This window comes from Histoplasma capsulatum, assembly GCF_000150115.1.
Source record: "Histoplasma capsulatum G186AR genomic scaffold supercont2.12, whole genome shotgun sequence".
Classification (NCBI taxonomy): Eukaryota; Fungi; Ascomycota; class Eurotiomycetes; order Onygenales; family Ajellomycetaceae; genus Histoplasma; species Histoplasma capsulatum.
In genome coordinates, this window is record NW_025544812.1 from 172,578 (window position 1) to 193,793 (window position 21,216).

Here is a 21,216-nt window from a genome sequence, read left to right on the forward strand (position 1 = left end):
ATTTGTTCCATCATCTCACCCCTTACAGAAAGCAAGCCTCCAAACAAAGGATTTGGAAAAAAGTGGGCTAAGTCCGCGAAACAGATGATCCCCAAGGATCTGAATGACTAGAAAATGAGGCTAGCGACTCTTTAAGAACAGCAGCTCAATGCATTGCTGGCTGGACAAGCACACGATGGAGAAAGTCTCTTTTTTGGGGGAGTCCTGTACAGTAGTCCAACGACTGAGGCATACGGAATAAAGTATCACCTCGTAGAGTCAGAGGCGGACATGGCGAAAGATCGACTGGTACGACTTAGGAATCTTGCAGTTGGTGGCTTGGGGTTGCATATCTGTCAAATGGTTCTTCCATAATTGAGAACCTTGCGTCAAGAGACACCGTGAGCTGAAGCGCAGCGGTGACCGCTGTAACACTGGAGTTAGGTATTTCGTTACTTGAGGTTTATATATGAACTATGAAGGGGAACTCTAAATAATTCCTCTTTGATCAATCTTGTTGAATCAATCGATGTGGCCGTTGATGGTGCGAAGTTGCTGGATACAAAATGGATTTTCTAACAATGGGTGAAAATTGGGAGATACTGAGAAAAGATTATCGGGGAGATGGTCGACAAATCGACAACAAAGAATCATCAAGGCAAGTCATGCATGCGAAGGTAATCAATTATTACGAACCACTAATCAATTCATTTTGTGAATCGGAAATCTGGGTGATCATCCCCAAGGTTTTCCAACTCGGCTTGACATAAATTGAACCGATAATCGCGGCGTCCAGCATCCCGCATCTTATTTTCTCTATCCAGTGCAAGCATAAATACCGTAGATAAGAGGGCACATACAACTGTTAAAGCCAGAGCACTCCCATAGCCTGCTTTGAAGAGCGGAGCACCATTCGGGAGGAATAGATTACTGGCCACGATGCCGCCGATGTTACCAAAAGAAATCTGGAAAGCGCTTCCGAATGCCCGTTTGTAGTGCCCGGCTAAGTTGTTAGAGAGCCATACGATGGTGACGGGGTGTGCGATGTATACGCCGATATTGACTATGAAGAGTGCCATGTATTTGACTCTTAAAGATGAGTGGTTTTGGTTGAGTAGTAGAATATATCCAATGCTAGAGAAGAAACACCCAAAAATAACGAAGCCCCAGCGATGGCGGATTCTGTCGCTGAGGTAGCCTACAAGAATGATAACTGCTGCGGATGTCCCCCAAATCGGGATGCTATGGACTTGCGATTGAGATGCGTTATACCCAAATTGTTTCAAAATAGTAGGGTTGAAGAGAGCGGTGGAATATCCACAGGTATTGATGGTGAGGTATATTAAGGCACTAACCAGAGCCGAAAGATTAGCATACGGACTATTTGCGCTGAAAAGGAAACACCCATACCCTGTATATATTTTCCAGTCCTTTATGATGATCTGCAATGATTGTCGATCAAGCCTGTCCATTTTTGCAGAGCCTACATCCTCCTTTAAGCGTACTGCAACTGTGAGTCGCTCCTCTTCCGTGAGAAATGTTGCTTCAGAAGGCCAGTCCACGATAAGGAATTTCGTGACAAGGCTAAGTGAGATTGACATAAGGCCTTCAACGATGAATATCCTACCAGGGTATCAGCATTTTTCACTTCGTCATTTTTGGACTGCTGGGTGAGTGATTCTTACCATCGCCATCCAGAGTAACCTCCAACACCGTCAAGTTTGGCCAATTCAAATGCCAGGAGCTTAGGATGAAGCAATGTCAGGTTTTGACAAAAAGAAATACGTTTCCGGACAAAAGAAATCAAGATCATACTCCTCCGACGGCACCTGCAACCATGCCGGACGTAAAAAGAACAGCGAATCGCTTTTGGAATTCGTGTCTCTTGTAGTACATGCTCATGAGATAGATGAATCCTAAAATACCATGATGTGAGGCGGAGCCGAATTCATTCCTTTCGATGATGTTTAGTTACCTGGAAGAAGGCCGGCTTCGAAAACACCCAAGAAAAACCGGCAAACGATCAAACCCTTGGGCCCCTTCACGAATCCCTGACATACTGTGACAAGACCTTCAAACGACATTAACATGACAAATACAGGAATTTTAAAATGTTGGAACTGGCCTACCAAAGAAGAAAGTGAGGATGGTAATCCACGTGGAGGGCGCAACTCGTTTAAGAAGAACATTGCTCGGAACTTCCAAAAGGATATATGGAACGAAGAAAATAAGCAGCGCGATGCGGGGATCATTGGTGTTATTCATGTTCAATTCCTCCAGCATGCCTTCGATCAAGGCATTGCCGACATTGATCCTGTCCAAGAAGGCGCAAAAATATACAAGAAATAGGATAGGGATTATATGAATGTCAAATTTCCAGAGTAGTCGCCGCTCAACTTTCGGATCCGGCTGTTCACCAGCATTCTTAAGTTCTGCCGCAGATTTCGGAGAACTACCCGCTGAATTTGGCTCCTTCTCCTCTTCCATAATTTTGGAACCGGATCGCAAACCTGAAGAAGTGAACTTTCACCGGATAGACATAGTAAACGTAAGAAAAGCTGGAGGTGTGGGGTGGAGGGTATTATATATGATTTCAGGGTTTTCATATGCCGCAGAACGGAAAAGATCAAATAGAACAGACCGCAGCTGGCATGCAATACATGAGCCGTGATAAGGGGAGCAGCCATGCGTTTGCAAGGGCGAGATCAACATTGCATTAGTAGAGTTGATAGGGATAGCGGTCTCAACGAGGAGCACAAAGAGCACCTTCCCCCGTCCTGGATAATTAGTTTCGTTCGCTCTCGAGGCCCTGATCTGCAAATTGGGGACGTTAAGAATCCTCAGGGGCCAAATGGCGCAAATTGTTTGGCTTGATTATCACTCACATTGGAGAGGGGACTGCAGCTCAGTCAGCCGCACTGCTCCAGAAAGTGGGAAGTTATCCGGGTACAACATTTGCCTGATTAGCAGAGGAGAAAACGTCTGATACTGAAAGGCCATGTTGCATGACAGTATGACGGCAAAGGTTTCGGAACATTGAAATGTCTGGTTTTTCTTGTATTGAGAAGCTGCTTATGCATTACATCGCTGAACAAACAAAAGTATGCAACCCGTACGGCTGATATGTTGTATAACTGAGAATCGGTGAGTTTAACCTTTTTGAGTTTGGCTTCTTTATTTGGGCTCCACAAATTCCCAATCTTCTGTAAAAACCCCATACTTAACATATGCAAGCCCTTTGAATATGTCTTCATACTTAGGCATGGACGTTTCGGGATCTTCAGCCTGCCGAAAGTAGTCTGAAATCACAAGCTTGATAGCAGGATCATTCCACATTGTCTTCATCCAGTCCACGGCTTCAGGGGCTGCAGTTGTGAGAGGAAAGTTGTAAGTACGGAATCGCTAAAAGGACCGGTTATCGATAAAAACAAATTATAATCAGTAAATCCCGATCAAATGACTCCGCGCGTCTGCTGAGGATTCAAGAATAATGACCTGCAATGCCGCAAGTTCACACGGCATCTTGCTTGTACACATTCGTTGGATTATTGGATTCCCCCTCCAACGAAGATTCTAGAAAATCGAGAAGAGAGCACCACCAAAAAAAAAAAAAAAAAAAAAAAAAGAGTGGGGGAGGGATAAGCATACCCATAAAACAGGCCAGTAAAACGAATCCACGATCCCGAATTTGCCAAATAAAAACCCATCATCCGCCTCTCCCAAGGCCTTCAAGCGTGCTGTGGTCTTCCGCCTTGCATCGGCCCATATCGCCAGGATTCGCTCTATCTCCTTCCTCACCTCATCAGACACCGGAATATTCCCCGTATATCTTCCTATGAAGTTGGAGTGGTAGGTGGCTCGAAGTGCGGTGAAGCCGGAATGCATTTGTGCAACCGCGCTTCGTGCCAGCGCACGGAGGTAGCGATCCTTAGGCCATAGCGGTAGTTCCGGGTGAGACTCAGCTAGGTATTCGCAGATGGAGAGGCTATCGGTGATCTGTGTGTCCACGGACAAGGAACGGGCGGTGAGGGCAGGCACAAAGCCAGACTGAGAATGCTCCTTGACCTTCGTTGTTTGATTTATTTGTTAGGAGAGACATAGGAACGAGTGATAAAAAGGTTTTCTCACTTCGGACAGCTTAACAAAGGTTTTCTTGTATGGGATCTGGTAATATTCCAAAAGAGTTTCCACACGTGCTGTCCAGCCTGTAGGTATGAGTCGGTTGTTCAAATTAGTGGTTAACCCAGACAGTTTTCTGAGTGCATCAGAATGAGAAGATGGAAAAATGTCATACTGGAAAACCGTGTGAAGGTTCCAAGGAGATGATATTCAGGCGCTTCCTCCTGCGAAACCATGTTCAACAATATTTGAGCTTGGTATCAATTTTCGAGTTTCGTCCAGCTTTGTAGTGCTCACGCAGATGGCCCTTCGGAATCATCATCACGATCGTTACAAACATTGGAATATATTTTTATTTCCCCCCCCCCTTCGTGTGATTCACACCATTTTGAATCATGAAGCTACCGACGCCCTGCGATGACTTGACATTGACCCCGTTTCTACCCATACCCCTGCTAATGGCACAAGCTATCAATTACGAAGGCAGATGCGACTCCGCGGGTGCCCAGATGCCACGAAACCCCTCTCGACCCCGCTGTTCGTATATCTTGCGGTGAGCTCGAGACCAGCAGCCGAACAATTGCTTTTGAGAAAGTGGGGTATCAACCGCCCATCTTGGCCGAGAGGCCGGGGCTGACAACCGATACTGGTGATGAGCCGCGGAAGAAAATCAAATCACCATTCACCTCGTCCTAGAATTAACTCCAGCGATACAAGATGAAAAGCTCCCAAAAAGTGTGTAAAAAATTAACTTCAATCTACCAGCGACTCCCATTTTTCATATTTTCTTTTTCTTTTTCTTTTTCTTTTTCTTCTTCGTTTTTGTTGATCTTGATGTTGAGAAACATGAGGTCAACAAACAACTTTAAATCCCAAAATAGCCCCCAAAACGCGAGCCAAAAAATCTCCCCCCCCGCGCCACAACAACCCTGCAGCCAATCACCATGCCAAGAATTACTAATTAATTTAGTTAGTGTGCTGATTGGACCAGAAAGCTGTCGCGAAATAGTCACCAAATACCCTCTGACGCGCCTCACGCGTCGCGCTTTGGATGAGACCAACAACAACAAACAACAAAGAACACGAAAATTTCACAACACTTGATCGAACAATCTTGTGGGAGAATTCTGATTGATGACTGTATTTTATTATCTACCAACCATTTGAGCTCGTTTGTGATTTTTCTTTTTCTTTTCTTTTTCTTTAATTTGACCCAAGAATAACATAGCAAGTCGAGTGGGACTGGGTTGCATGAGATATGGAAGCTGTGACGCGGGGATTGGAGGAGAAAGCTCAATAAACATGTCAACAAGTAGGAAATCGCTTGCGGGCATACACATATATTAATCTAACAGAGCAAGGAACATCCTTTTTGAGCGTAAGGAACATGGAGAAAAAAAGAGAAATAGGAAAGTTGGATAAGGGCCCATGATACTATCTCGTAATCGTACATATCTTCTAGCGACCAATAGGGAAAGAGGGAAATGGGCACAGAAAAGCCGGATTGGTTGTCGCTATCCATAATTTGTTGGAAAGGGGAAGTTATTAGAAGGAGGTCGAGGAATGACATATGAGAGTAGATGTGGGGTGTTGGTGTACAAACTATCGGTGAGAATATGTGGGACGCAATGTCAAATGAGGGAACATAACATAGGAAAAATGTATTTCGTGTACACTCGAGAGACAAAAAAAAGGTAGATTGGGAGAGAAATTATTTCAACTGAAGGGTCATGACTGGTCTGGCGATTGCTGTTAGGGAATCGATGGCCAACGATGGTTAGATGGAAGAGTAGATCGATGCGTCGTCGTATCGTTGAACATACGAAAGTTCAATATCCTTTCGCGGAATCAGATGTGATGGTTTATACATGTCCTTGCAACAGCAATTCTCTTAAGAGATGCATAGTACAATCAAGGCCGAAGCTCTTCTCCTAACTGTAAATGCAATGCTCCCCTTTTCTCACGCACTGTCGAGGGACTTCCAGCCAAGGGAGGAGCGAGTGAATCGAAATTAAGTCTCTTTTTCAATTCCTTTGGAGGCCGTGGGGTTCTCGGCATAGTGCCCGGCGTTCGTCCTCCCCATGGCAACTGTGCTGGACTTGGGGTAACATTTACAAAGTCGGCGAAATTGAACTGCTGGGTTGGGGTTCCAAAATTGGTGGTAACGCCTCTGCCAGGTGTCGCGGTCAACGAAGGGAGGACGGCACGTTGGCTAGGAGGGGTTGAAGGGGGGAAATCCCGTGGGCTGCCTTTGTCCCGGAAAATAGCTGGCGTAGGAGAATTAGCAAGAAATAGCAAGAGATCTGCACCGTCTTCACCGTCCCCAGCCTCTTCGTTACGCCGGGAAGCACGATTTCGGTTCGGAGGTGGAGTGCGAGGTGGTGAGGAGCTGATCCCCGACGAGCCGATATTTTGTACCTTGACTATTGGAAGTTCAGGTTCCTTGATTTCGTCAACATGGCGTTGATACGCAGGCGAGTGTTCCTCGTCAGGGATCGTGTCCGACTCCGAAATAAACGAGCAGCTATTGCCGTGATATGTATGATGAGGGCGACTGAAGACAGGTGACGATTGTGGGAGCCCATTCTCGGCTTTCCATGAGATTCTGGAGAGTCGTGGGGCCTTCGAAGGTTGCTCAGTGGTAGGGCTGGAAAGGCCACGCTTACGTGACCCATCGATATTGTCAATGAAGCTGGGAAAGAACGTTGCAGCGTGCTTGCTTCGTGATGACCTAGGGAGCTCTCTTGAAAACATTGGCGTGGGAAGAGGAGACGAGGTAAACGGGGTTTCGTAGCGGCTGTCACATATTTCAGAAGAGGTATCTGATACAACATTGCCTTCATCGGAACCTCTCCTCCCGTTCTGCTCGATTGGGTGCAGCGGCTCAACGCGATGACGATGCGTTCGTTCGTAGCGGACCTTTGCTAGGCCTAGACGATCCTGGAGATTGAGACATATCTGCCCGGCAACTTCTGTTAAAACATACACACCTGAAGATGATATCTGAAACAGACGTACCTGGGCGACATCCAGCTTAGGAATTTTCCGCTTTGCAGAGCCAGAAGGCTGCATGGCGGACATTTATGTTAATAGCTATTTATTTCCGCCAGTCATTTGTCAGATTTCGTGATAGGTCGGTTGAAGTGAAGTGGGAGAGTTGTTTGGCTTGTAGTGAAAATTTTGGTTTTGTGGAGGTGGAAGGCGTTTTTGGATTGCGGAGTCTTCACCAAGTTCAATTGAGAGAAAGGATGACGAAAAGGAGAATGGGTATGCAAGGACAAAGGGATAAAGGGATAAACTATGACAGGAGCTGGAGTTTGTATGCTGCCTGCACCCGTAGACCTGTTCGTGGGGGGTGGGACGCAGAAGTGGGCAGTTGTGTGCTGTACGATGCTGAATCTTGGTCTGTGGCAGGTTTCGTTGTTTGTCTGGCTGGCTGAGGAGGGCCTTAACAAAAAACAGCACCAGTCAACCCGGTTTGGCGGCCACGCGAAACCCAACCTTGGAACCTCGCAATCCTGGATTTGTGTTCATTTCCACACTTTCCCCCCCGCCCCGCCGCAGGGGTCGATTGAGCCAGGCGAGCTAGTTAATTTGTTTTATTTACTTTATCCTCAGCTTCGGGTCGATCGCTTGATTTCTCAAACCGAACCCCTGTGAGAGCGCCTTTTACAACTTTTACAATTTGAACCCCCCTACTCGAGTTGTTAACCTCCATCCCATTCTAAATATAACCTTATAACTGTCGTAGATGATGTCCTAGTATTTCATTATGTTATTTACGTTCATCGGAGCCAGCCAGACAATGTCAAATGTAAAGAATTTGAGTATCCACAATAAGCAGAAAACTCAGTTCACAGAACGTTATTTTCATAGTTAGTGATGCGGGCGTACTACAACTCATTACATATAGTTCATTCATAATATATATATTTAAATTATAAATTACTCGATATTCATACAGCTGAGCTGCTCATGAGCAGCTGTAGTACTTCATATTCCTTCATCATCTTTCATCCTCACCACTGTTTATGATTGAATAACACTATTCAATTGTTTTGTATTCCTCTTTACTGATGTTATTCTATGGTGTTGCATCTGCTTGTGGGCTGCACACAGATTGATTAGTGAGTAAATAAATTATAGTTCACTATTATAATAAAATGGAAGAAGCCAATCAAAGTAAGGTTAACAGAACCTCACTTTTAAGGCCTGGCTAACCTTGGTACCGATCAAGGTGTGAATTACTTTGGCGTTTGATATTTCAGTTTGAAAGCTTTCCCCTCCTTTCTTCATGGAGCTTCAAAAAGGGCTATTTTCGATTCATAGCCTATGCTGCTGCCAATAAAAAACAGCTCTTTAGGTAGATTGAACTTTGGCAGTCGCTCAGAAAGTTATCTTCATCTGGCGATCAATCTCCTCAAAGGATCTCATATCATCCCCGTCTTACGGTAGTGGGGGAAAAAAATAGCACCCCGCGTTGTCGATTAGCAATTTCCCGATCCAACCAGAGATGTTGCATCATCATATGCCTTGATGATAAGATCGTATAGCTTTTCCCGGGCCTAGCAGCGTACCCACGATAAGTTCTTCCTCCCCATACGGAAATAGTATGCGTCGTGTGATTTTGCAGGATGATTTTACACATTCAAAGCCAGGTGGGAACTCTTTCATCACAATACGTTCAAACCCGCCAGTCTCCATGTTGCCTCGTTTGCTGTTTGCGATTTTTTTTCATAATTTCCAGTGTACCACTCCTTTAGCATAGTGTCTTTGGGCCGGTCGAATCCTGATTTTCCCCACCCATGATGGGCGCACTGCCAGATCAACACGTAGAAGAAGGATTCAAGGTCGTGTCGATAAGTATGATCAATGGTAAGCAGCACATCGATGGCCATGAACTCCCTCGTGCCGGTCTGGTGCCGTGCGCTGCTTCGCCCGCTGCCGACCTCCTTGGCAAGGTCCAGGTCAATGAGTATTCCGGTACTGCCATCCGCCTTTGCTGGGTCCGTGGTGACGATGTCGTTCTCCGAGCTATCCCGGTATAGAATTTTCCCATCCAGGTAGAGCCATTGGTATGCCTTGATCGCGTCGCGGAGCGCCTTGAGCAGCTCCAAGGGTGATTTGTACCTGTAGATCTGCCGCACAGCGGGCGAGACCACCACGCAGCGAAGGATCCGGCTGTCGTAGGGCTCGTCTCCGCGTCTTTCATGGCGGCTCGGCCTTTGCATCGACTGGACCGAGAAGGTGAGCTCGTCCCCCTGCTCCCTCCCGGACGGCTGCGTCGCTTTGTCAGGGGACCGGCGCTTCCTACCCATCTGCCTGTTGCTGATGCTCAGCCCACGGAGCCGAGAGAACGACCGCGACCGGGGGGCGCCGGACTGGGCCAGGAGGCTGAAGAAGGACGCGGCGAAGGAGGGCGCGGTCCGCGGGAAGTGGTGAGTTGGTCAAAGTTATCGAGGACGCCATCATAGGAAATAAATTAGGCGCGACTCATAGATTTTTTCAGCCTCCTGAAGCAAGCCACATAAACCATCAAGTGACCTGGATAGAGGGTGCTTTCCAATGATGGCATTTTCATCTGGTGATAGTTTGGCCATATCTACGGTATGGAAAAAGTCAGATAATTCCGGCGGGGGAAAACAAGAGCGGGTGAAATTGGGAGAGAGCTACTTTCCGAGGTTGGGTTGGTTGACCCCACGTGACAAACCGTGGTGTTTTTTTTCATCATCGTAGAGAATATCAGACATATCAGAGTAATTTAATATATTCCAAAAACTTTTTAAACCATACATTGCCTGAATACTAAGCGGTGGATTTGACGGATTTGACACAAAAGATTAACTAGAAAATTACATTCCTGAAAATTCCTCAATTACTCTTTTCCTTCTTCATCTTCAGAGCTGACATGTTAGCCTAGTCTGCGCATTCAGCGTGCAGCCTCGAGGCCTGCGCCGCTTCCGTCGTATTTTGAAGTGGATGGTTTATTTGCCTCCAAGACATGCTTGACCCTGTCGTCATCGGAGACAATCGCTGAATAAATGCCAGACCAGCTTTCTCCCTCTCGGGCCATCCCGTCCATCAAATTCATCAACTTCGTTTTGGGGTTGTTTTGCTCCTCCCGAGCTGCGCTGCACTGTCCCTTGCTTTACGGGTAATTCCATCTGCAAGCCGTTCCTTTTCATAACGCATACTGCCCAGTCGGTACTCCAAGTTTTAGAGGTATTGTTGCATGTCGCCAATGGTCTTCTCCGTGGCAGCGTTCCGCTGTTTCCAATATTCAAGCTCTTCTGTCAGTGAACGAATCTTAGCATCACGTAACCGGAGCTCTGCTCTGCACGTCCTTTTCCCTTGACTTCCCCTCGTTCTCTTCTTTCGTCAATTCCACATGTCGTACAGCAACGTTCCTTTTCATATCTGAATCGGTTACCGGAAAGCTCCTCGAGGTGTTTCCTCAGGTTTTCCTGCAGCTCTGCTACCTCACTACAATGCAATTGTTCTAGACGCTCAATCGTTGCGGTGAGTTCCACGGTGGCATCATCGTCGGTCGCTAAGCGGTCGATGCAAGAGTGGATCAAGGGCGCTGATGCTGAATGTATAGGCATGACCCTCCATTCAATGGATAGTACAGGTGAGGTGGGCTCATGGCAGGTGCGGGATTAGACAATCTGTAGGAAGCACAATGCGCGGGTAGGCCTTTAATGGCAATGGCAGATAGTCAAACAAACACATTTACCAAAAATTCGACGTGGTCCATCAATAGTTACGAGGGTCATACATTAATAGAGCACAGGATCACCCGTAGATTTTTTTCCAGCCAAACATTTTTGTCATTCTTTGAACCAGTTAGAATATGCTATTTCGTATGGGTAAGTTTGGGTTCTATTGAGCAACAAGTATAGTTTAGAAGTTCTATCAGTTCTCCTTACTCAATGCAAATTCTGGGGTTTTCCTGCAGTTTCTACATGGCTTGCCCATAAAGCTTCCTATCAAAAGCTCCATTCTGGTAACTTTCATAATTGGAAGTGTTGCGCCACAGGAGTGCAAATCCGAAATATCGACCTGGGTCAAGTTATTTTTGTTTCAATTTAGATGATCTGATAAAGGCTCAAATCGGCGCAAGGTTTGCCTGATGAACTGTGTCGCGACCAACTCGAATCTTGGCGTACGTTATGGGCGATCTTTTGCAACACCCTGTGGATTGAAAAGTTCTGTTTTTTCATCTAGTTGTCAAGTACCAATTGGATTTTAATAACAGCCATGTAATCATCAAATTGCACTATTCAAAATGCCTTGTAAGAGTGAGATTTGGTGTATTTAACAAGTCACTGAAGTATATAACTATTAAAAGTTTGATTTGATGGTGTGACAAGTAGCAATGTTTCCCAATTTTTATCTTCACTAAGGTTAAAGCTTTTAAGACAGATAATTTAGTGTAACGATCAACCAGGCACGGGCAGGCAAGGTTAACCAATGGATTATATTGAGATATTTGAGTAATTCATATTCTTACTGCGGGATTCTTCTTGACTTCAATGACTATGTTTGAACACTAGTTATTTTATATGTAAGGCTGTGTACACATTAAATTTATAAAGAAATAGTAGCCCTTAGCTGGGTGTAATTATCCTGTATAGTTTTTGATGGACTAAATTGCTCAAAACTACAATCTACAAGTTTGTTTAGGGCTTGACACGAGGAGATAAATTCTCGGGTTGACTCTGGGCGACATCGTCCCATTTCCTTGAGCCTACGGACCCTGGATGATGGGGCTAGTTATCTATATAAACCACACTAAATCCCCACTGCTATCGTTATTTCTAATTTTCTTGCCGTTTTCTTTTCTTTTTGGCCTTTGTTGGATACTCTGTTAACTAGCCTTTTCTCGAGGGTGAATAACTGCACATATTTTTTTCCCATCTACAAGCCAGTAGCCAGCGCTCTCCGCAGTTCTAGAAGAAGCAGCGGGTGTCTTGTGGCGATGACAGCATTGAATGGAAAACCAATAAATAGGGCAATCGAGACCCCCACCGACATTGCCTGGCCATCTTCAAGATGGGGCTTGTCTGATGCCAACATGTCCCACTGGCGGTGGGCAAAACTTGACAGCGAGGGACGTCATCGAGCATCAGTGACAGCCAGGATGACAACTGCAACAATTGCAGTCTGGGCAGTTGGCAAATTAACATCTCATCAGTGTCTATAATTGCATGTTGTCTGTCTGCATGATGGCTCTTTGCATGCAGCGAGCGCACCGACAAACTCCGTTGGACCGCTCATCCGTGGTTACGTCGTTGGTTGAAACCATTGTCGACCACCTCGACTGGCTACGCAATCTCCCGTCAATTTTTTTTCTCTTTCTCGTGCAGTGCATCACCATCCACACGCTGTCCACAACACAGCTATTGACCACACACGGCTTAACCAGCTAGACCTGGGGCTGGTGGCCAAAACAAAAGGACTGGCTTGATTGCCTCTCTTTTCTTCGCTCCTTACCGACTCTACCAGTTTTCCATTTCGCTCTCTCGGCCACTGACTCGCGTTCGTGTCAATCTCTTTACCTTCTTATGGTAGTGGCATCCATTCGCATCTGAACATATCGACATTCGTTTGATTCCCTCCTGGAGTCTTCCGGCCTCTGGAACTCTCTGGTTGCTTACGCTGTATGCGTGATTTGCAATCCTCCGCTCTTTCTTTTCTATGTCCCGTGGGCCCTCCTGCCATTTCGTGCTCGCGTGCGCGTTCTCTCTTCCTCGTCTTTATTTTTGCTGCACTGCATTTCCCTCTTCGTTTTCATTCATCTGCTTTCTCTATTTCTTCATATCAATCTCTATCTCAACCGGGTCCAGATGCAATGAGACAGGACAGCTTAGCAATCCGCTAGTATTTCATTCCATTGAATGAAATAATGCCGTTTTTCAAGGACCTCCGTCGCCGTTCAAAGGCAACTTTCACCTTGACCCCATCTGCCGCCTCACTCAATCCCAATGACGATGTGTTCCCTGACAAATTGTCCTCTAATCTCGATTCCCCGACCGCCAGTTTGCATAGCTCCCCTATTTCTTTTCTCAAAAGCAACAGTATCGATCTACCTTCCCCACATCTACCCATCCTCACCAAGTTGAACACGAACGGATACGCGACGCAAGTGGCACCTCCTCAGAGACCTGTTCCAATTGGATCCCCCTCAACCCCCCGGGGCAGTACTACAGTGAGTTTTGCCTTCCGGGACCCCATTCCTTCATACAGGTGCCCTTGCTGCAAGCCATCCCAATGTTTGGATTTTGTTGCTCATGTTTTATAATTTTCCTAGAACGGTAGCCTTCTTTCTCCAACCAATTCCGGAAGAGGGCCGGCGCCCGCGCCTCTATATGCTCCGAGGGTTTTTTCTATTTCCGATAACTCCTGGGTATGTGCTGAAGCTTTTAGTTGGCTTTTGCTGAAATGGATAGTGTTCAATTGCTAAGGGTAGCCTTTTTGATTAGGTCCACCAAAAAATCCTTTTGATTTATGGTCAGATTGGAGACGCGCGACAACACTCCATGGATGGAAACTTAACCGTTTATCATCCCCAAGATTCGTTCCCTCCCACCACCTGGCCTGTCTATGAATCGCACTTCAAGGCTTTGATTCATCTTGTCCCGGGCCCGAATAAACTACGGCTTGAATTCACACCCTCGAGAATTCAGAATCCAATGTCCCACTCATCATGGGTGAATATAAACTATTTACCATTGATAAACTCTCCTCCCCTCCAGCTAGCAATTGTACTGGGGAGCGATTCTGATGGTCATTTTGATGCTGCCCCAGAAAGGGTAGCTCGGGAGGGAAACAGTTTGGATACTGCCATACGGAAATTCCGAATGGCTGCGTATCTGTGGCAATCGTTTACTGGGGAACAGATGTATCGTAACAAGTTCGGAAGGCGCTGTTTCCGATTTGAAGAGGAGTGGCAGGCTGGAACAATAAGCTTACGTGACGCCAAATCGGATCAGATGAGAAACGAGGCTAGAATACATATTATCCGCTGTGACAGAACCGTTGACGAGCTTAGAAAGCTTGGCGTTGTGCAACAGGATGGCACTACATCGGACAGGGGCGAGCTCTTTAACGTTGTACTCGAAGCAGTCAAACGTTATTTTGGTCCCCAAGAGGGCCAAACGCAATATGTCTCGGCACTGCTACTTGATACCCACTGGGACAAGGGAACCCAGACAATCACAGGCCATGTTGCAGCGGGCTCTGTTGAAGATCATATCAAGCTGGCGCTTTTTGGATCTTATGCACTGCAAAGCTACCCAGCTGCCATGGAAGAAGTGGTTGCGGCTTTCACCGACTGCACCCGTACAGATATTAATTTTGTTGCCAATTATGGAAATAAATGTGGGAGCAATTGGGAAGCTGCTAACTCTGGAATCGGTGGTCATCTCCGTGAAATCGGCCGTTTATTTGGCTGTCATGATCAGGATAGCGGCATCATGTGTGACGACTCCGTCCCGTTGAATCGAAGTTTCACCATTCGAGAACCATATTCCACTCGAACAAAGGCACAGGGACTACGACTTTGCCTTGAAGAAGACGAATGTACCTGGCACAGACTTGATACCCTTCGATTTAGATTTCACCCATGTTTTCGGTTGCCAAGAGATTCACCTCTTTGCTCTGATGACTCCATCCAAGTATGGTCTGTCGACAATGGCAAGGTATTAGTCACTTCGGCAGCTGGCATTGCTTTCATCGAAATATACGTCGACGATGATGATCTCTGCAGGTCCTATATCGAATATGTCGATGGAGATTCCGGCAATAATGGCATACCGAAGCAGATCGATTTTACCGAAGGCGAAATTCGCCAGCATATTACTGAAAGCATTAAGAAAATTAGGAAGATCAAGCTTGTGATATATTCTGGCGGCCTTAGCACTCATACGGTTGACGACGTTAGCAAATTGAACTCCAAATATTCGACCGCTAAACTACCTAATGGACAAGTTGGATATAGGGGGAACAAATTGGGACAATCTCAATCCCCCAATGGCCTTCCAGAACAACTGTTTCTAGAATGTGCCTTCATCCAGTCGAAGCTTCTACTTTCCGTGAAAGTTTATCACAATGGCTTGATATATGGACTGGAGTTTTGCTACGAAGATTCAACGAGCCAGGTCTTTGGGAACAGGGACCCTCAGGCTACGTGCAGCGAATTTGTGTTTGGTAGATCCACCATCTCTAATCCTGGTTTTTTTTCTTGCTTTTTCTGCAATGCTAACTTGTATCTCATTTGCGAACTAGACACTCGCCGAGGTGAAATTCTAATGGGATTTTACGTGAAGACAAGTCAGGAAATCGATGGAATTGGAATTATCACGAATCTTAGCAGGAGATCTGCAGTATTCGGTAATAGCAATGCTAGAGCTGGGTAAGTGAATACTTGACGTTATTGCTTTTTTTTGAAATGTTTGCTTTCCCCTATATTCACTGCCTCGTCCCATGAGATTTTACTAGCAAAGCGTTTGTTCTGCATGTAACGACGAATTGTTCGTTGTCGCTAACTTATCATCCTACTAGCCATACATTAATACCCCCGAGGGGTTACAGTATTGCCGGCATATCCGGATCCGTGGCATCTTGCATTGAAGAAATTTCACTGATCATAACTCGATGATCAGTTCTCCTTTCCTCTATGCAGCTTTCACTAGCCTTCCATATTCTATCATTTGGTCATACCAACTACGCCCCCTCCTGTGGGAAAACGTGGTTCGATATTTCAAGGACTTCCATCAGGCAATTCACACATTGTCCGAGGATGCCCATTCGACCTTGCAAAAATCGCAATCGACATTTGGAGTTCTGTATCCCCGAAATAGGCACGAGTATCGTTCAGACCAGCGGCCGCGTACGGTGACAGGCAACCTAATAGTGATCTGTTATATACGACTTGTACCTTTGTTATGAATTTTCGGCTTGACTCTGACATTTAAAAACGATTTGCATGGCAGCTGGACTGGCGTGTGCTGTATTACAAACCCCCTAACTGAACATAGCGACGCAAATCACATTCCACAACAATGTGTTTCACAGAGCATTTGTGATATTTTAAGTCGCTTTTGCTTTCTACTTGCCTACTTATACCGGGCTTGAAGTTTTCTTATTCTAGATGCTCATAAAGAGAAAAATTACATTTTCAGATAAGGTTTTTTCTTCTCGTTTCATTCTGTTTTATAATGCAATTATATTTCTTTTATTATTCCTTCCTTCTTTTCTTTTTCCAACTAATTTCATATGTTTGTTATACTTCAAAAAGAGTTATATTACCCCGATGTTATTGTTGTTTTATTGCCAAGGTTGTGTTTTAAAGTTATTGATGGCGATTCTTTAAACTTGACGGTCCCGGTTTTGAGTTCGCCGTTTTTATAATCTTGTTTTATCTTCATTTCAAACTCCCTTGATTCTGTTTTATATGATGTTGACAAGATGTTGCTTATGCATATAAGGGGAGCGGGCGATAGATGGGCTACTTACTACATATTTCCTAGAATCTGGAGTTCCCCCCTTTCTTTTCCCTGTTTTTCGTCGTTCCTGCATCTTGCTTTTCTAGTTCCGCCTATTTCAGCCTTCCCTCTGGGCGTACTTTTACTCCATTTTCAAAAAATAGGAGAATTAATGAGGACACTGTTACTTGTTTTCCATTTCCTATCCCTCGGAGGGTCGAAGGACCCCGTCAACCCCTTGGCCTTCCCCCTTTCTTTCTTCCCTTTCCTCTCGTTTTCGCGGGTATACGAAATGTGTTTTATGTGGCATGCCATGTGTATCATATACGAATTTTCCTTTTTTACCAGGGGTTTAGAACAATAAAATGGTCCGCCAGTCCGCCAGTCCGCCATTCACACACATATATGTATGCATACGTATTACTGTCGTCTTTTCCTCGATTTCTACGGGGTTTCCCCATTTTGCCTGCAGGATTTGCTCCCCTTTTTGACCAGAGTTTATACAGCTACATCGCTTCTTGCAGGAAACAAGTCGATGAGTAACAGCTCCCATGCGATGTTTTTATTTTATTTATTTATTGAACGACGATCTACCCACCTTGGCCAGCTGCGCCAAATGTGGTATGGTAGCACACATGTTATCCACTTTTGGAAATATCTATCGAAGGAAAAAAAAAAAAAAACCCAACGACACCCCAACAACAAACCGCCCATCACAATTCTTTGGTCTCGCCCCACCACTGGGAAAAAGAAATGGGTTAACTAGAAAGTGAGCGTGAATGCGACCGCAGGCGCAAGTTCGCGCTAGAGGGGGAGGAGGGGGAGGGAGGGAAGGAGGGGGAAAGGTTGGGCGGGGGGGCTATGGCATGGAGCTTTGTCCTCTCATAGTTTTTTTTTACTTTGCGTAGGTTGGCTTTTAAAAAGCATGTTGGGTAGTTAGTTACGTAGTTAACTATGTAGGCTCGCTCAGGGGAAAAAAAAAATTGTTTGCTCTTACCTGTAAAACTTAGATTGAGCCCTATACTAACTAACTACACTACAACTAAAACTACCCGTTTTGACGAATTTGTGGAGAAGTTGGAAGAGGAAGGGTTTTGGTTCCGTGCTGGGGTATTCAATGTAATATCTCTTTTCTATATATCTATCTATCTAACTATTTGTATATATATATATATATATATATTTATATTTAAGGGGAAAGAGGGAATATGTGTGATATTTTTGGCTTAAAAGATGGGAGTAAATAAATTAAATAGCTAAGTAAAATACAAGGTATGGAAACTGTTAACATACGCAGCGGCAGCCACTTTTGGCCGGTGAGATTTTTCTTTTATACTTTCTTTACTGTAGTTATAAACAACAGTGGACTCCGTGCTCCGTACGGTACATAGAAGCTTCAACAAAAACGATCGGAGGGAATTCCCGTGCCAATGATATAAAGTCCTAGACGGGATGAGAGCAAAGTCAAAGAGACAGTCTTCCAGGCACCCCCCTTCCCACAAAAACAAAACCAAAAAAAGACATACAGTCTCTATCTGCACGTATCTACAGTAGGATGTAGAATGGGAGATATGAAAGGGGCGAGGGGGAGAGATTTGATTATTTGGTAAATGTTAATGCAGCTGATAATAAATAAATGGATAAATGGATAAATTAAAATAAAACAAAACAAAATGATCACAAAGGAAATGATCTGCCATTGATCTGCTATTGATCGTAGATCTCCTCCATGTTTTGTCTCACATAATGCAATTACCTCATAGACGGGGTGGTTTAAGCTTTTCTCTTCTCCCTTCTTCTCCCTTTTCTTTTACGCCTTTTCGCAGCAGGGCCGTCTGCGCGCCTTACTTCAACTGCTCGAGGGAGTGAAGCGAGAAGGGAGGGGTGGGAGGGATGAAAGGGGGGGGGAACGATGGTGTTGTGGTAATTCCAAATCGGGCGCCGAGATACGGGTCACATTTCGCCGTATCCCTTTTCCAGCAACATAAGGAAAGGGAGGGTAATTGGTATAGAGACAAACTTATCGAAAAAGTCCCAACACAAACTTAGATATATGCACGATGACCTCATCAACAGGTGCTTGGTGCTTGTGTGGATGGGTTTGATTTTCAATTCCCAGGGAAAGGTGCCTCAATATTCTAGGACAGACTGGTATCCGCTCCGAACCCAAGGGGGGATCTTGTACCACGGAAAGGCGATAGAATAGCTGCAGCACATGGTCCCTGCTTCTGTCCAGGCGCGCCTTAACCTGTTTAACTTCTGGAGGTGGGAGGCCCGCGCGCCCATCCGGGGTTGAGGCGCGAACGCAAAGTGTTTCTTTCGTTTTTGATGGTAAGTGGAGAGACAGGTCGAGGCCAGGAAATAAAATAAAATAAAATAAATAAACAAAAATCCAGATTTGATGAAGAACCTTGACAGCCCTATTGTATGGTCAAATTTCCTTTAGGTGGAAGGTGACTGACTGGTGGCTATCATTCGCACATGCTATTCCCGCTCTGGGTTCGAAGTATTGTACTGTACATTCATTGCCCCTCCGTGCGGAATATGAAGGAGTGAGATACATGGCAGGTAAGGGTCGATATGTTCGAGTAGGCCATGCCTTGGGATTAATGAATGAATGAATGAATGTTCCCGTTAGCCATATATGTATTCATATAGTACTCTATACACAACGGTTCCTTCCCCTCTACCAGCTGCGCAGTCCTCGAGAAAAGGGAGACCAACAAGAAGCAGACCAGAAGGACAGGTAAATCGCAACTCCTGGCCGCTGATCAGGAGCATGATTTCGCACCCAGCAACATCTCATCTTGTTGCGATTGAACCCCTATCTTTTCGCCACTTCGACCGAGAGCGAGACATTCCGCGACGCTTCCTCGTCTCCCCATGCTCGCCCTGGTTTTATAATGAAGAAATGCGATGAAGAGATGATAATAATCAGAACAGAGACGGAGGAAAAGATTCATGGTTCATGATTCATAACCAAGTCCGAGGGCAAACACAAAACAGTGTGTGGCACAACTTCTTCTTCTCTCTCCTTTTCTTCTGCTGCTTCTTCTACTTCATCATGTCCTCCTCTCTGCATGTGGCTGGGTCTAGATTTGTTGATGTTTCTGATTTATTTCATCGATCGTCTTTTTGTCCCTTGGGGTCTCCCCTGGTTCCATTGCGGGGTTGAATGAGAAGGACAGACAGAAGGGAGGGGGAAAAGTGAAGCCCGCAGCCCGGAGCCTGGAGCCTAGGGAGGTGGTGGCGGGCCCAGCCAGGCTGGATGGGTGGTGGTGGTGGTGGCCTTTGAGGACTTGCTTGAGGCCTCGAGCTGGTCGGATCGCCCTTGTCAGTCCAGAAGTGATCGGCACGCTGGGCCGAGAGGGCGAAGACATTCCAGCTGAAGACACCACCCGTATCCGAAACGCCTGTCGGCTGTGGACTCGGCAGAGGGGAAACCCCAGTGTGAGTGAGGAGAATGGGCAGTGCGGGCAATGCGGACAGTGTGGGTGAGTGTGAGCGATCGCAAAGGGGCTTCCATCAAGCTACGCCCTGGTTTTATGATGCTGCATAAAGTACTGTAAAAGGTTAGCTTTGCTAGCTTTGTCTCTTTTTTTTTCCGAGTATGGGTTCTGCGATGCATTTGGGAAATGAGGAGGTGGCGACTTGGGATGCAGAATAATGCATTGTCGTTATTGTCGTCGTTATTTTTGCGGGCAGCGTCCTCTTTGGCGAGAATGCTCGTTTCTCGGATTGGAGGACGAATGATAAGGGCATTTTCTTTGTCCTTTATTACTATATTATATTCAGTAGCTTCTAATATTTTAGTCTTCTGGCATAGTTTGCAGGGGCTGGCCTGCTGAGCGCCAAAATTTGCGATCGCTAGCCAGCTCGTCAGCTATCCCTCTCCCTCATTCTGCTCGAACGACAACCAGGAGCGAGCAGACGATGAAGCTTGGGCGCAACACATCCAAGAAATGGACAGAACGAGATGCAGCACAGAGTACATGCCAGGTACTTCCGCCCGGCCCCATGCAAAGCCCAGATGTACTCCCAAAGTAGCTGCACGCTGCTCCTTTACTTCTTAGCGTTGGTCAATCACTCATTCCTCAGCCACTGGTCCGATCAGATCATCCTCTGGGTTTCTGCAGAGAATGCTTTACTATATATACAGAAAAAGAAAAACGCGAAATGCGAACGACGAACTGGGCGTCGCACATTATTCTTGACTCGAGAGCGAAATCAGAGCAACCACGAACCCTCAGATTAACATGATCACCTCCTAGCCAAACACGTTCCTCGGAATGCAGGTCTTGGCTGTCCTTTGCAGAGTTTAAGTTGACGGCGCTGTGCACTAAGTACCTAAGGCAGCCTCTATCGTCGGCCTTGGTCAATCAGAGCATCGAACACCGACGAAAGACGAAGCCGAGTGAGGGGCGGCCACGCCACAGCTTCCCCGCTCTCCCAGCCCTGAAGCGGCGAGGCCTTCCACTCCTGATCATCGATCGATATTGATCAATGAGCTGCGAGATAATTATTATTCAGGCCTTCTTTATGTGGTATCCTCGCTATCCGCTTTTTTCGTTTTGGGCCTTCTGATCGGCGTTTGCTGGGTGGCCGTTGAGGAAGAGGCGAAGGACCCTTG

At 45.9% G+C, this 21,216-nt stretch overlaps 6 protein-coding genes across 6 annotated transcripts; 1 reads left to right on the forward strand and 5 right to left on the reverse strand.

The window, feature by feature from the left end:
- Positions 1-686: 686 nt before the first annotated feature.
- HCBG_07386 (uncharacterized protein) lies at positions 687-2,466 on the reverse strand (the record flags this gene model as incomplete). Its single annotated transcript, XM_045434435.1, has 6 exons — positions 687-1,329; positions 1,390-1,602; positions 1,665-1,723; positions 1,795-1,895; positions 1,955-2,050; positions 2,109-2,466. The coding sequence occupies 6 exons, from the start codon at positions 2,464-2,466 to the stop codon at positions 687-689; spliced, it is 1,470 nt and encodes a 489-aa protein (XP_045284642.1).
- A 687-nt stretch (positions 2,467-3,153) lies between these two features.
- HCBG_07387 (glutamine amidotransferase subunit pdxT) lies at positions 3,154-4,546 on the reverse strand (the record flags this gene model as incomplete). Its single annotated transcript, XM_045434436.1, has 4 exons — positions 3,154-3,381; positions 3,628-4,044; positions 4,108-4,184; positions 4,483-4,546. 4 exons carry the CDS (start codon positions 4,544-4,546, stop codon positions 3,154-3,156), a joined length of 786 nt encoding a protein of 261 aa, XP_045284643.1.
- Positions 4,547-5,826: 1,280 nt separating this feature from the next.
- Positions 5,827-7,179, reverse strand: HCBG_07388 (uncharacterized protein; the record flags this gene model as incomplete). Its single annotated transcript, XM_045434437.1, has 3 exons — positions 5,827-5,847; positions 6,067-7,056; positions 7,117-7,179. 3 exons carry the CDS (start codon positions 7,177-7,179, stop codon positions 5,827-5,829), a joined length of 1,074 nt encoding a protein of 357 aa, XP_045284644.1.
- A 1,592-nt stretch (positions 7,180-8,771) lies between these two features.
- HCBG_07389 (uncharacterized protein) lies at positions 8,772-9,416 on the reverse strand (the record flags this gene model as incomplete). The annotated part of the gene is made up of 1 exon (XM_045434438.1): positions 8,772-9,416. The coding sequence occupies one exon, from the start codon at positions 9,414-9,416 to the stop codon at positions 8,772-8,774; it is 645 nt and encodes a 214-aa protein (XP_045284645.1).
- Positions 9,417-10,391: 975 nt separating this feature from the next.
- On the reverse strand, positions 10,392-10,703 carry HCBG_07390 (uncharacterized protein; the record flags this gene model as incomplete). The annotated part of the gene is made up of 1 exon (XM_045434439.1): positions 10,392-10,703. The coding sequence occupies one exon, from the start codon at positions 10,701-10,703 to the stop codon at positions 10,392-10,394; it is 312 nt and encodes a 103-aa protein (XP_045284646.1).
- Positions 10,704-12,484: 1,781 nt separating this feature from the next.
- HCBG_07391 (uncharacterized protein) lies at positions 12,485-15,983 on the forward strand (the record flags this gene model as incomplete). The annotated part of the gene is made up of 5 exons (XM_045434440.1): positions 12,485-13,309; positions 13,412-13,507; positions 13,584-15,309; positions 15,388-15,514; positions 15,664-15,983. 5 exons carry the CDS (start codon positions 13,007-13,009, stop codon positions 15,758-15,760), a joined length of 2,349 nt encoding a protein of 782 aa, XP_045284647.1.
- Positions 15,984-21,216: the final 5,233 nt, after the last annotated feature.